The sequence below is a fragment of the Ostrea edulis genome, chromosome 5, assembly GCF_947568905.1.
Source record: "Ostrea edulis chromosome 5, xbOstEdul1.1, whole genome shotgun sequence".
In the NCBI taxonomy this organism is placed as follows: Eukaryota; Metazoa; Mollusca; class Bivalvia; order Ostreida; family Ostreidae; genus Ostrea; species Ostrea edulis.
In genome coordinates, this window is record NC_079168.1 from 44306735 (window position 1) to 44322655 (window position 15921).

Genomic DNA, 15921 nt, shown 5'->3' on the forward strand with positions numbered 1-15921 from the left:
TAACCTTTTAAAACCCAATTTATTACACAGTAAGGTATACTTGAACTCTTGGTGTATATCTAAGGAGCTTCAATGAGTAAAAGTCAACAGCCCTGTCATACCTGATTGTGGTCAGCCCCCCCCCCCCCCCCCCCCCAACATTGGATACAGATTTATATTCATTTGGTATCTTTATCCTTAGAATTTAAACTTCATATGAGGATTTAGGGGTTATCAGGAGCTAATATTTTCATTCTATTGGGATTTCCTAAATGTATTTTCATTCATAAAAGAATGTATTAATAACTTTAAAAAATTTTAAGTTAAAAAGTACTCAGTAGTAGATCAGGGTGCATGTTCCAAGAAATTAAAGTAGGACCTCTGAGAGTCAACATACTAATTTCATCCTAGCATTATAAAAGCCACTTGCTACAAGCAAACTTTTTTCAAAAATGGTTAAAATGGACACAAAATTTATGTTTATATAAGTAAAATGAATAAATTTCACCACATGGAATTTAAGGGGACTGGTTCACAATTTACAAAAGAAATATTTTTCATTTTTTATGTTAAAAATTAAAAATATAACTCATTTAATGTTGACAACCAAAATTTGGACCTTCTGAATACAAGGATAAGAGCATAAATAAAGACTCGAGTCTATTTATGTAAACAAACAAACCAGCGAAATGTTAATTTTGTAATTTAAAGCATCTTCATTTTGCACAATCCCAAATTTTAACTTTTAAATGACACATTTTACCTAAAGTATACAATGTACTTGAAATGTGATATATATAATAAACTTGGATCAATATCCATTCATTTTGAAAACTTCGTAAACAATAACACACCTCAATCTTTGTTTTCAAAACAAATAATAAACTCTCTATAAAGAGCTTACAATTCTGTCATGATAAATAACCTTAATTTTTTATGAAACCTTTTAAACATATTAGACTGTAGATTTTGATCATTTAAAGTGAAAAACAAAATTTGGGAGAAAATCGTGAATCAATCAGTCCCTTTAAAGTTTAATCGTGATTTCTCGATTAATATTATGTCCAATTCAGGGTGAAAACCTTGTTTAGAGTTATATAGGGAGGGGCAATATATTACAGTTTTTTGAACATCATAGAAAATATACAAATTCCTAATATTTTGGGAATTTGATATACTTATACTAATTAAAACCAGAACAAGCCAAAATATTTACATCAACCCGTGCATCTGATTTTTTGTTTGCAGCAAGTGTCCTTAAATACTGTGCAAATACCCTCTGATATACATTTTTCCTAAGCATATAGAGTCCATTAAGGTATGGCAATTCAGGAAATAGACACTTTGACATCAGTTACATGAATCAGTACCCAAAAACCACACTTAAGATCTGAACATCACATTCGTGTCATCCTAACATAGGATATTGTGCAGTCTGGTGATTTTACAACAATAAGATGATTCACAATGAAAAGTTGCTCTATAATGAAAAGGGGAAGTTTAAAGTAAACCAATCACTTCAGAACAGTTGATTATCTTTGTTTAATTGAATTATGAACAAAGCATCAATGATAGTTTATCCTTATTATCAGATTTTTCAAGGAAATTCATCTTTTATTAGAGATGTTATCAGTTTTATGTCAACGTATGCATATCTTGCTTGAAATACTGCCTTAAATGTATCACACAGTATGACAGACTTATGGATAGTTGTTCAAAATTCTGCAAAATTAGCTGCTAATGACAACTCCATTGGCCTATGGTGGCACTTCAGACTTTTGTTTACTTTCTAGGCCCAGGTAAGTTCTCTTATATTTAAATGATATCATGCAGGTATATTGATCGTGACCATTCAGGTATGACCAGGCCGCCATGTTCATTATGTAGGCAGGTATGTACCTGAGTGAGTCAGATTTATTTCAGTTTCACAAGACAGGTGTGTTTTCTTTTTCAAATTCTAATTTACAACAATTTCTACAATCCTTTTTTTTTTTTGCGGGTGTAAAAATGATTCACAAGCTAAGAACAAAGGATGGATAAGTGATTTGCAAAGTTGGATGTTACATATGTTAATAGTGTGAATTTGGAATATACAGACAAAACATCATGACAGTCCAACACAGGTAAGCTTCAGGCCAAGGTAATACATGTGTGTGTAAATAACAATTAGGCCAAAATATCAGTTAGTCAAGGGAATTCTAGACAATGGTGTTGGCACAAATCTGCTTTATAAACAATTTTTAATTTCTCATATATTCCATACATTTTTAAGAGAAATGACACTAACAAGATTATAATAACGAAATCCCTATATGTCAACTAATGATCTTTCATACGTGTAAAGTTGGTAGGGGGAACAGTTTGGGTGATCAGGGGTACAGTCATTCAGTAAAAAAACAAAATCAGGTAAATATAAATAAATATCAGGAAAATTCTGAAACTCATTAGACCAAAACAAGAAACAATCTCAGAGACAACAAAAAGGACACAACTATGACCTAAAAAGGCAGAGTGAACATGGACAACATTTCAATGTCGTTTATTTGTCAGACAGTGTGATTTCAGAGGGAGGGATGGTACATTTTTTAGCTACTTAGCAGTGCAAAATTTGACAACAAATCACCACAGATTTGGGTTGTCTTTCATCAAAGTCACATAGATCCTTTTCTAACCTAGTAGGCTAGTAGCCTACTCTATTATCACAAAAGAAAGACATTTTTGGGGAGAGAAAAATTGGATATCATGATGCATAAAACAGATGTGTTATGTTAAATCTCAGTGTTAAGTCCTCAGCTATTGAATGTGCTGTCACTGCGTAGGTGGAAAACTGGTGACAGGATTTAACATTGATTTTAAAGTGACTTCATTCAAGAAGTAAATAAAAATTAACAAAGAAAAGCCCATTGCATAATAACTTAAAATACCTTAAACACAATTGATAGCTTAAGCACTCTACAAAAGATATACCCCTCTTATCCTAATACCTGTAAACAGAATTACAAAGGACTATACAAAGTTATAGATGGAATGTTTGAAGGAGAAGTGAGGTCAGGACAGGTATACATATACCCTGGTCACCTACACAGGTATGCATCAGTTACACAAGTATAGATATGTGTACATGCAACATGTCAGTCGATACAAGTCAATTTATGTGTCACACTTGATAAGTTAATAATGATTAGGACTTGGATAGAGCATTACTTTCATGGATTCTTTACAACAGAAACTTTGAGAAAACCTTTGTTTTTATGATGGTGATGATGAAAATGCTAATAAAATTTTAAAGAATAGTTTCCTCTTTCCATCACTCATTTATTTTATATCATTAGCTTACAATAAAAATATTGAATATTGCATATATTCTTTAATATTTGCAGGATGAATACTTCCTTGTCAGTCACAATTCTTTTGCTACAAGTTGGATACATCGTGTCTCAGTTATGTCCCAGTACTGTGGACAGCTGCACTTGTGAAAATGCATCGAACTCAGACAAAAGAATTATAAGATGTAGAAATCTCAATACAATGCCAAATTTTAATCCATCTACAGAGGTTTTCCTGAAACTCGATCTGGATGATCCCAGTAATACCATACAAGTACTTCAAAACAATGCATTTGACGGAATTCTTGTGGAAGAAATTGACTTGTCAAATGAAAAACTCAAATTACGTGATATTCAACCACAAGCCTTTTCTGGATTGAAACAACATTTGAAAATCATCAGACTGCAGGGTGACACAACAATACCTCCACCATTTGAACCAATGAAAAATTTGACAAATTTGCAAGAACTTCAACTACAGTTTTTTTATTTGCCTGTAATCGATGAAAACACAAAGTTCAATTATTTTCCTAACTTGCTCACCTTGCGGTTGCGAAACACGGCAACAACATTCGTGTCATCTAATTCTTTCAAGAATCAGCTACTGCAGTTAAAACGATTTGAATTTGAAAATAATGCTGTGCAAACTTTCCCTAAGCCTGCCATTAATCGACTGAGAACTTTGGAACATCTTTCATGGCTTCATAATGGAATGACAAGTGTCACATACGGATCCTTTGACTCTCTAAATAATCTCATTGAATTAGACCTAAGGGGAAATAATATAGGCAATCTAGATTATGAGTGTTTTAAAGGAATCACAGAAAAATTAGAGTTCCTCAGTCTTCAACTCAACAGACTGAATGAGTTCAACATTGTGCCATTAGGAAACCATTCTTGGCCCCGACTGGAACAGCTTAACTTAGGACACATGTTTGGAAACTTTCAAACAATTCCACCGGGGTTTTTCAAGAACATGCCCAATCTGGCCAGTCTAATGTTGCCTGGAAATAAATTCAGAGTGATAAAAAGTAATGATTTTGAAGGTCTTGGAAAAATGCACTCATTGGACTTGTCTGAAAACTGGATAAACACAATTCAGAAAGGTGCATTTGCCCACATGTCACTTCTAGATACACTGGATTTACGAACCCAGTTTGATGTCAGTTCCAGCAATCCACTGAATTTCAGCCTAGATGCAATTCAAGGCTCTGAACTTGCTATTAAGACCCTATATTTACAGGGTAACCATTTAATAGAACAATATGCATGGGAAGCTATCGGTGCCATGAAGAATCTGAATAACTTAGACATTTCTAACACAAAACTGTCCAACATCCCAACTTTAATTTTCTATGGTCATAATCATTTGGGTGACCTTAGAATAAAGAATAACACTATCTCAGCACTAAGACAAGAATCACTATATGGACTCAAAGATTCCCTTATAACCATAGATATTTCTTCTAACCAGATATACACAATCAATGAATGTGTCTTTAAGGGATTTACAAAACTTAAGTTCATTTTCGCAGGAAGTAATGTTCTTGTTTGTGACTGCAATATCTTTGGATTTTACCAGTTTCTCAAAACAACAATCACTTCAAATGTAGGATATGCAGAGGTACGTTGCATTAATTTAGACAACAAACAATTGACTTCACTGCAAACTACTGAGTTTTGCCAGAGCCAACCAACAGAGGCTACCTGTCCAGAGTTCACAACAACAACGACATCTATTCCAACAATACTACCCAAACCAGATGTCCAATTTGGAATTTCCAGTATCACCAAAGACACAATAGTCATTTCTTGGACAGTTAGTGGAGACACAACATACCTGAAGAATTTTCAGGTGAGTTATAAGCGACTAGCAGTAAACAACCCAGATCTCAAAATTTTTCGAACGGACAAATCAAAACGGGATCATCCAATAACTGGACTTAACCCTGGATCTAGCTATGAGATATGTTTCTATATTGAACTGACAGTATCTTCATCTCCAAGTTTTGTATCATGTCTAACAGATCAGACACAGGACAATACTGTAGCAACAACAGCATCCAACATCGGATCAGATGACAACACTGGGAAAATTGTTGGGGGAGTTTTGGGAGGCTTCGCATTTATTGCCCTCCTTGTTGTCTTGTTCATACTTTACACCATTTTCATGAGAAAGAAAGATACAAAACCACCCCTCCCACTACCTGCTGCAAATATTACAAACATCGGATTTCAATCGCGTCCAACAAGTCAGCCCAGAGTGTTCATCAAAAAAGCAAACGGTGATCTGGAAACTGTATCCAATGGTAAAATTGACTTTTCACGTCTTTCTGGAGGAAGTTACTCAAATATTGACCCCACTGTCAGCAATGACCCTTACCCAACCAAAGGAGCCACAGGGGGTGGTAGGGAGAGGGAACCTAGTAAACAACAACATGTAAAACTACCCCACGAACACCAGCCTAAGGAAGCCTCAGACAATTCCCGTTACACTCGAATGCCAGGAGCACCGCCTTCAAACACCCACTACATCAACGAAGTCAGAATGGAAGAACCGGATCACTACACAAATGCAGTAGAAACGCGGCCATTACCACAAACCCCTGGCAATAAACCATTATCCAACTCCTCTGGAGGGGGGTTTTTAAATCATGGATTTGCACAAAGTCCAGACACTGAATATCATGAACTTAATTATGATTCCGGAACAGTTGTGTGAAGTGATAGTATAGTATGTGTATTAATTTCACATGTGTCATAACATCTGGATTTCCTAATGGACTCTAGAATGCAGTATTCTGGGAACTATGGTGAAATGTGCTCCACGGGAATTCTGAGGATCGGTCACTGAAAGTGAAACTTTACGGTGTTAATGTAGACCACATAATGAAAACGAAGCATACCAGAACAAAGAGTAGCATTTTATGCTATACCAAAAGTACTGTACAATAATTTGAATTTGTGGGCAATTTTTGTGGATTGTGGAGATTTTACTATTTTGCTGGGATGTAATTTTCGTGGATTGTGGAGATTTTACTATTTTGCTGGGATGTAATTTCATGGATTCTGTACATTGAAATATTGACGTATAAATTGTGTATTTCGTTGTGGTTTGCAATTCATGGGATACGAGTACCACAAACATTGAGCCCCGCCCACAAAATCTACCACTTCCACAGTGCCTTCTCTCCTACAACCAGAAGTATATATTTTAGCTACCACTAGAATTATTTCTACACATTAAAGAATGTAAATAGTTATTCATCATGCATTTTGCACATAGATTTTTTTATTTCTAAGTCTACACATATCAGTCAGTCAGAATGATAAGATACCATATACCAGTACACTTTAAACAGTTGCTTTACACCAATGTTATGTGTTTACTTAAATGAATCATAGCATAATAAATAATCACAGGATTTTCCTTTTATGTTATCATTATCTTTACATGGAGACTGATAACATCCTGTATACTAAATATAGATTTAACTACATGTACATATCATTAGTTTACATTTTTATCTTATATATGTAAAAGTACTTTGTTTTTTGTTGGAAGTTTATAGTCTTTGTCTTTTATATATGTGTTATTTCTCCATTTCTAATCATTTGTAGCTAATAAGAATGTTTATCAATCTGGCTGAAACAAAGTTTCTAAATATGAAAGCTTATGAATAAAAATCTATCAATAAGCATACAGTGTATTTTATCTTAAAATTTTGCTGTAATATTGCTGTTTCTGGAATTTTCAAAATTAAAATGGAATAACCCCCTCCCCATGTCAAGCCTTTTTAGATACTCTTATAAATTTCCTCCATAAAACTTTTCAATTTTTTTTTTTTATTGTATCAAAACATCAAGGTCATCTGTACTGGAGTCTGATTGAATTTTTAGCTATAAAAGAACTATGGTGCTCTTTATATGTACAAGTAAACAAGAGTGTGATGTCTGAAATATTTTGTGTACAATGAAGTGTTGGAGTATGATTATATATGCCAGTATTATATGGATGGTTATAAGGATTCATGTACATGTTTTTGTATTCAATATTTGAATATTTTTTTAATAGATTTCAAACTGAGAGCTTACTTTCTACAAACCGACTGTGTGTAATTTCCAAATACAATTAAACTTGCTTACGATATAATCAGATATTCACTAATGTCAGGTTCTTTGTAAATAAGTTTTACTATACAAAGCTTTAAACCATCAACCACCACTGGAAAAAAAAAGATTCCTGATGGTTATAATGCACTGTTTGATCTCTAACCCTGATGTGATAAAATCTTTGTCATTCCAAGAAAAATCATGATATAGTTCATATCATTATGCAACCAAGAATTCTATTTTATCTACAAATGTTGTAAAATATATAGTGTATATTTGTCTGTATACTTATTTCAATACTATTATCATTACAGAGGAAATCTTAATGAATGTTATCACATTAATTAAACAATCAGAAATTACATTCAAGAGTGTGTTTTCGCTTATCATCATCTAATATCATAGCACTATAATTTGTTTTACGGATTTATTTCACATGAATTGGAAATTCAACTCTTCGACCCAGAATTTTTCTAGTACATGTATTGCTATAAGCATACCAATGTTGCTATACACGAATGTAGTCATGCTGGGGCAGAAGTAATCTACATGATATATCAGCTGACATGAATGTGTCCCATGATATGCATCATATATAAATGTTGCTTGAGGGACAAAACGAAAGAAATCTGATCAACAAGTAGGAGGCCCCTCTCATCCAGACCAGTTAAGGTTAGCTTGGGGGCATGGAATTTATGAAGTGATAAATTACCCATTGTTGGGTAGTCAATACATAAAAAAAAAAGTGCTAACTGACCACTGAATGACATTATGATCTGATGATACACGTGTTACATTACAAGTGTGTAATATGGTCATCTGTCACTTAAAAAAAACCCACTTGAAGCCATTTGTCAATACTGTAATACACACCAATAGAACTGCCTCCTAATTCATCCCTATCTGCGAGATACATATGTCCTAATACTAAAATTCTATAATGGCGATATATAATTACTGGTGCTCCGTAAACCACTCCAGATGAAAGGAAATAGGTCAAAATTTTCAGTTCATTCCTGACCAATTTAACTCTTGGATATTTTCGGTTGGCCTTATCTGTATAATGTATGCATTATGTGTGCACCTTCCCCACACATGGTTAGAAAGAAAACAATGGCATCAGTAAGTTTTGACATTGAGTAAACTCAATTTATCGAGTAAGAATGTATCCACCTAAATTTATTATGCTTCATCATGTGCACAACACTAAAGGATAGTTAGATATGTACAGATCCAAAAATTGCTGGGGAAAAAGCACATGGTATGCTAATAAGACAGTCATGTGGTCAGCACAGGCTCGTTTTGGAAAGAAAGTGTGTAAAATGACAAGCTGTCTTTTGAAACTATTTTCATTTATATCTCTATGACCATAGTTTTTTGGTTTTTTTTTTGTATGTACTATATTATTCATAGAATACCATAGTGTTGATGTCTTTATGAAAATCTAACATTAAAGTTGAAACAATGTGTACCTTTATGGTACTTGACCAGTAAATATAACTAGTATGGCACATTAATAAATCTTTCCTCTGGAAAACCCAATGAGTCAACATAACTGATCTGTCTTATCAAAATCAATAAAATCAAACTACATCACTGTATCGGCATGCTCTACTTTATGGGGGTCGATCGAGCTTGTATGATTCAGCCATCTTGGATGGGCGTTGGCTGTCTTTATCCTTATTTCTGTACTGCTAAACATGGTCCTACACTTGGAACTTTAACCTAATTTTCGTGGTCATAAACCTTTTCTTATTAAAGGAGTAAAGCTTTCTAGCAGAGAATAATAAATCATGCAGAGAGGTAACCTTCAGTCATTCAAGGGGAATGTGATCAAATATCTTTTAACAAGAAGGCAAGGTGTATAGCCATCAACCTACTATCTCTTATCACAGTTTGTCTGTTTCTGACAAGATTTAGATCTAAATAAATGGAAAATCTTCATCCATTCGAGCAATATCCACTAAATGCATAGGTGATAAACATTACAATTTACAAAATGTGTTGACATGCTGCAGGTTCTTTAGAGACATTTTAAAACAGGTAATTATTACTGAGTACAGATCATAAATGGGACACTATAGAAAGTATTATTTCCTAGGTAAAGTCTAAATTAGACTATCATATTTGTGGTTGTAGATAATAAATTACCCAATCATGTGACCAACTGTTTCATGGTCACGTGAGAAACTATTACCCAATTAGCAGATTAGGTGATAAAACAATTATTTCATGCCTACTAGGGAAATAGTCAAATTTAAAGCTACTGTCCCTTGGTAATGGTGAAGACCAAGGAAACTGTTGTCCTCGGCCTACGGCCTCTGATAACAGTTTCCAGGTCATCGCCACTTCCTCAAGCTTCCTTATGACTGTTTCTGATTAGGCATGAAATAATTATATATTTCACCTTCATATCACTGGGAAACACACATTTTATTTTCTCTAATGTTACTCTTGAAAGGAATTTTTTAAAATTCCCCCATGGCCCCATTCTACTCCCCACAACCATGAGGTGAACAAACTTAAATTGACACTACCTGAGGATGCATGCATATTGATATGATTTATCAAGGTCCTGCTGTTCTTGAGAAGAAGATTTTCAAAGATTTCCAAAACTTTGATTCCCTACTGTGGACCCAACCTAACTATGGATGATATGATTAGAACAGTTCAATAAGGACACTTTCTTATCAGTTTTGTCTGTTCTAGTCCAGTGGTTCTTTATTTCTTAATCACCTCCTCTTTCAAACGACCCTTCATTTGTACAATCTTGCATCCCCTTTACCCAAGGATGCTTTATGGCAAGTTAGGTTAAAACTGGCCCAGTGGTTCTGGAGAAGAAGTCAAAAATGTGTAAAGTTTGGAGACATTTGTACAGACAGAAGGTGATCAGAAACTTATGGCTCATGTGAACTAAAAAGGGGAACCACAATACATCTACATGTACTAAAGATGATGAAACAACAAGGGACAACTTATATATTACTAAAAGGTAAAGCTGAGGTGATGATTATTTCCCCTGGTGAATAAAAACATAATTATTATAGCCACCATATAATTAAGTCAATGATTTATAACATCTCTTAAGATATTAATATGAGGGACTAGCTTGGGATGCTAATTTATGAATTAAAGTTACAATTATCAGTACCCATAGAAAAAGAAAAAGCTGTAGTTTTGGTGTATTTTGCTCATTAAATTAGCAACAACAACTGGGACTAAACTGTGTATCAAAGATACCCACTACAGTGACCATATGTATAACAATATTACAGTGTCTTACACAAAAACAGTTCAACCATATAAAAACGTTTTATACATATGAATGAATTCAAAACCTAATCTACCCTGTGCACGAACACTTCAGATGATGTAAATGTCGTGTGCATACAAAAGTGTTGACAGACTCTAGAAAGCAACGACCTAGTAGGATTTTTTTTCCACCTGAATGACTTTGAATACGACTTGGGGATAAAGTTACACAATTTTAAAGTTGAGACTATCTATATCTTGATAGAACACCCAGAATCAGTCACAACAATGCCTGTTGATTGAAGATAGAGCTATTAACTTGTTCTTGTTTTAGTCTACATCTACAGTAACACACATCATTTTCACAAATTCAAAGATTGTGGTTTCATACTTCGGACTTTTTGTGAGAGGCATACCAGTTCATTTTAATGTCAAAATTGAAGTATTGACAATTTGTATCAATTTAGTATCAATAGCATTAAATAAGATGTTATTCAAATGTTTTATACATAAACACTATATGCCAAATTTCGTCCCGCCCTGGAGTGAGAATTACTACTCCGAGATCATGTAATTTACAGTTTTGGTAGAGGCTTTCCTGCATGACCATGCATTAAATTTTCCTTCTAGATGTGCGATTGTGGAGAAGGATTTTGAAAATGTGTCAATCAATGGCAGTTTTTTCCCTGCCCCTAAGACTCCAGGGGTCCAGGAGTCCTGAAATTTATAATTTATGCCCCCCTTGTCCTAAAGATGCTTCATACCAAATTTTAAAGGAATCAGAATGGTAGTTATCAAGAAGTTAAAATATTCAGTTGTTAACGGACATCACACAACAATGGACGCTGACCAACAGTAATAGGTCACCTCACTCAGTTGACCTAAAAACATATAAAGTTTTAAAATGATATCTGCCAACAATGAAAAGATTATAATTTTCATTTTATACTAGTCAGTCATGTAAAATTTCTTCAGGGCATTGGAACATACAGTAAAGGCAATTTCTCAGCTATCCCAGGCAAACAAAGTAACCTGCATGACTTGGCATAATGAGGAGGAAAGATAATTACAAAAATGTGGTTTATATTTTACTCCCAAACACTTCTGTAAGACGAATAGAGTGTATGGTTGTGTGAGAACTCTTTTTATGTGCTCCGAGTTCATGATTGATTTACTATATATCATTCAGTCAAATCTTTAATAAATTGAAAACAAATTAAGAAATAATCTCATAAAAAGGGCTAACTGTATTATCATATGCAGTCATGCTTTCAGTTGACATTTACATCAAAACCCTTCACAAAACAATTAACTTAAAGGTAGATCTATACTTGGTCTTAAATGGAGCGGTTCAATCATGAAAAAATTGCCATTATAAGATAGATATATATTCCAGTAAAAGATAAACATTGAAAAATATATGCATCAAGCGAAAAGGAACCTTCGTGACATGCTTAGAATAACGTCACAATCAATCAAAAAAGCAACGTTGTTACCACCGACAGTTGCCAGGGAAAAAAATCTGAATGCGAAAAAAAAGAGAGAAAATACCAGCAAACATTTGATAAAATTCAATTGCATTGAATATTGAAATCTTTGTTTTCTTTATAATGATGTTCCAATGATATTGACGTTATATATGACGATATCAAATGATTCATGACGTTATCTCAGGATCAATGCATGCATTTCATATCAGTGTTACTATGGGTTAGGTGTAACGTTCAAGGTAAACTTTGGTATCAAAATAATCAGGAAAATGTATGCTTTCAGAAAATAATAAAAACTCATTTTTGAAAATATTGTCCCGAAGGTCCCTTTTCGCTTGACTCATATGTTAACATGCTACTTTCATTGTTATTGCTTCTCAAAAGGAAGCACCCCATTCACATATAATCAGCATTAATGAAAATGTACTCTTCCTTCTTAATTTTCTTGATAATTATTATTTTTTCCAAACAAATGGGCTGTAATAAGCAACATAGACTATATACCCATTATTTAATGATATGTTATCATTTATCTGAATAGCTATTTTTATAATGCACACTTTGTGAGCCTAAATATGTTAAAAGAAATAATGTTGAAAATACCATTTGATGTCAATATTGGTCTTTTTCCCCAATTTTTATGGACTAAACCTTGAATAAATTGTTTTTAACTTACAGATTATTATCTCAGAAAAAGGATTTGCATAAGAAAGCATATGTTGACGAATCATTTTAAAAGCTATAAGCTCTACAGCAAGTACATCCCCCCCCCCCCCCTCCAAAAATCTTGAATTATACATTATCATATTTTCATACGACATGTGATTTACAACCTTGGATAATAATTTGAACTATGTTAAACTATAAGTATTATAAGATACATGTGGTTTGCAATTAGATTTTACATTTTATCTGGAAAACAAGTGGCCCATGGGCAACATCACTCACCTGAGTCACCTTGGCCCATATTTTAAGATTTTCCCTATATATTCACATAAAAAACTTTGATCCCTATTGTGGCCCTAACCTACCACCATGGGCCATGATTTTTACAAACTTGAATCTGCACAATGTCAGGAAGTTTTCATGTAAATGTAAACTTCTTTGGCCCAATGGTTCTTGAGAAGATTTTTTAAAGATTTTCTCTATATATTTGTATGTAAAACTTTCAGCCCCTATTATGGGCCCCATCCTACCCCTGGGGTTCATGATTTTAAAAACTTGAATCTGCACTATGTCAGAAAGTTCTCATGTAAATTTGTATTTTCCCAGCCCAGTGGTTCTTGAGAAGAAGATTTTCAAAGAATTTACCTAAATATTAGCATATAAAACTTTGATCCCCTACTGAGGCCCCATTCTACCCCCGGGGGGCCATGATTTTAACAACTTGAATCTGCACCATGTTAGGAAGCTTTCATGTAAATTTGTACTTTCCTAGCCTAGTGTTTCTTGAGAAGAAGATTTTTAAAGATTTTCCCTATTATTCCCAGGTAAAACTTTGATCCCCTATTGTGGCCCCAACCTAACCCTGGGGGCCATGATTTGAACAAACTTGAATCTGCACTATGTAAAAAAGCTTTCAAGTAAATCTCAGCTCTTCTGGCCCAGGGGTTCTTGAGAAGAAGATTTTTAAACATTTTCTCTATTCATTCCCATGTAAAACTTTTATCCCTTATTGTGGCCCCAACCTACCCCTGGTGGCCATGATTTGAATAAACTTGAATCTGCACTATGTAAAAAAGCTTTCAAGTAAATCTCAGCTCCTCTGGCTCTGTGGTTCTTGAAAAGAAGATTTTTAAGGATTTTCACTATTAATTCCCATGTAAAAATTTGATCCCCTGTTGTGGCCCCAACCTACCCCCAGGGGCCATGATTTGAACAAACTTGAATCTGCACTATGTCAGGAAGCTTTCATGTAAATCTCATCTCTTCTGGTGCAGTGGTTCTTGAGAAGAAGATTTTTAAATGACCCCACCCTGTTTTTGCATTTTTGTAATTATCTCCCCTTTGAAGGGGGCATGGCCCTTCATTTGAACAAACTTGAAAGGTCTTCACTCAAAGTTACTTTTGGCTAAGTTTGGTTAAAATTGGCCCAGTGGTTCTGGAGAAGAAGTTGAAAATGTGAAAAGTTTACAGACGGACAGACAGACAGAGATGGACGAACAGACGGACGGACGAATGGAAAGTACAACAAGAGGCCCATGGGCCACATCGCTCACCTGAGTCACCTTGGTCCATATCAGAAGATTTTCCATATCTACATGTATTTGCATGTAAAACCGTAGTCCCTATTATGGCCCCAAACCTACCCCTGGAGGCCATGGTTTTTGCAAACTTGAATCTACACTATGTCAGAAAGCTTTCATGTAAATATGAACTTCTTTGGCCCAATGGTTCTTGAGAAGAAGACTTTTAAAGATTTTCCCTATATATTTGTATGTAAAACTTTGATCCCCTATTGTGGCCCCATCCTACCCCAGGGGGGCATAATTTCAACAAACCTGAATATGCACTATATCAGAAAGCTTTCATATAAATCTCAGCTTTTCTGGCTTAGTGGTTCTGGGAAGAAGATTTTTCCTATATATTTGTATGTAAAACTTTGACCCCCTATTGTGGCCCCACCCGACCCCCAGGGGGGCATGATCTTAGCAATTTATAATCTGCACTATATCAGGAAGTTTTCATATAAATCTCAGCTTTTCTGGCTCAGTGGTTCTTGAGAAGAAGATTTTAAAAGATTTTTCCTATAAATTTGTATGTAAAACTTTGATGACCCCCTTGAGGCTCCATTCAATCCCCGGGGTCCATGATTTTAATGAACTTGAATCTGCACTATATCAACAACAACAAAAAAACCGAGAAAAAAAAACAAAAAACAAAAAAAAACTTTGACCCCCTATTGTGGCCCCATCCAACCCCCAGGGGCCATGATTTTAACAATTTAGAATCTGCATTATATAAGGAAGCTTTCATATAAATCTCAGCTATTCTGGCTCAGTGGTTCTTGAGAAGAAGATTTTTAAAGATTTTCCCTATATATTTGTATGTAAAACTTTGATCCCCTATTGTGGCCCCATCCGACCCCCGGGGGTCATGATTTTAACAATTTAGAATCTGCATTATATAAGGAAGCTTTCATATAAATTTCATCTTTTCTGGCCCAGTGGTTCTTGAGAAGAAGATTTTTTAATGACCCTACCCTATTTTTACCTTTTCTTGATTATCTCCCCTTGGAAGGTGGCCTGGCCCTTTATTTTAACAATTTAGAATTCCCTTTACCTAAGGATGTTTTGTGCCAACTTTGCTTGAAATTGGCCCAGTGGTTGTTGAGAAGAAGTTGAAAATGTGAAAAGTTTACAGACGGACAGACCAACATATATCACTTCTGGGCTTTTCGTACTATGAGCTTAATTTCTGCCCAAACTTGTGAGCTTCCAAAAACTTTCTGAAAATCGATGGTTGTGAGTTTTTTATGAGTCTGAATATCAGGAGTTTTTTAGTTCAAGTTTTATAAGTTTTTAATATTAAGAATACTTATTATGTAAAATGGTGATAAGTACTAGTAGCATGAACTATTCATAAGTATCGGGCGTTTGCAGTTTACATAAATATGGACATCACATACTGCTGTAAAGAAATGTTGTATATAATGCATTTTATAAATATAATCCCTTGCTTGTCTTAACAGACAACGATCCTTAAGATGAGACCGGGGTCCCATGTCACAGCAGGTGTGGAACACAAACTGACCCCTCATT

The 15921-nt window shown here is 34.5% G+C and overlaps 2 protein-coding genes across 4 annotated transcripts in view; one reads left to right on the forward strand and one right to left on the reverse strand.

Moving 5' to 3' along the window:
- LOC125651956 (autophagy-related protein 2 homolog B-like) overlaps nt 1-15921 on the reverse strand; it is a 107416-nt gene that overhangs the window by 38942 nt on the left and 52553 nt on the right. The gene's annotated exons all lie outside the window — the stretch shown is intronic.
- LOC130054539 (chaoptin-like) lies at nt 1421-7782 on the forward strand. Of its 3 annotated transcripts, none has more exons than XM_056164564.1 (2): nt 1421-1778; nt 3360-7782. In XM_056164564.1, the coding sequence occupies exons 1-2, from the start codon at nt 1720-1722 to the stop codon at nt 6025-6027; spliced, it is 2727 nt and encodes a 908-aa protein (XP_056020539.1). In that variant the 5' UTR covers nt 1421-1719; the 3' UTR covers nt 6028-7782. The 3 variants fall into 3 exon arrangements, with proteins under 3 accessions (XP_056020539.1, XP_056020541.1, XP_056020540.1); XM_056164566.1 differs by lacking the exon at nt 1421-1778 and adding an exon at nt 1843-2102; XM_056164565.1 differs by lacking the exon at nt 1421-1778 and adding an exon at nt 1854-3065.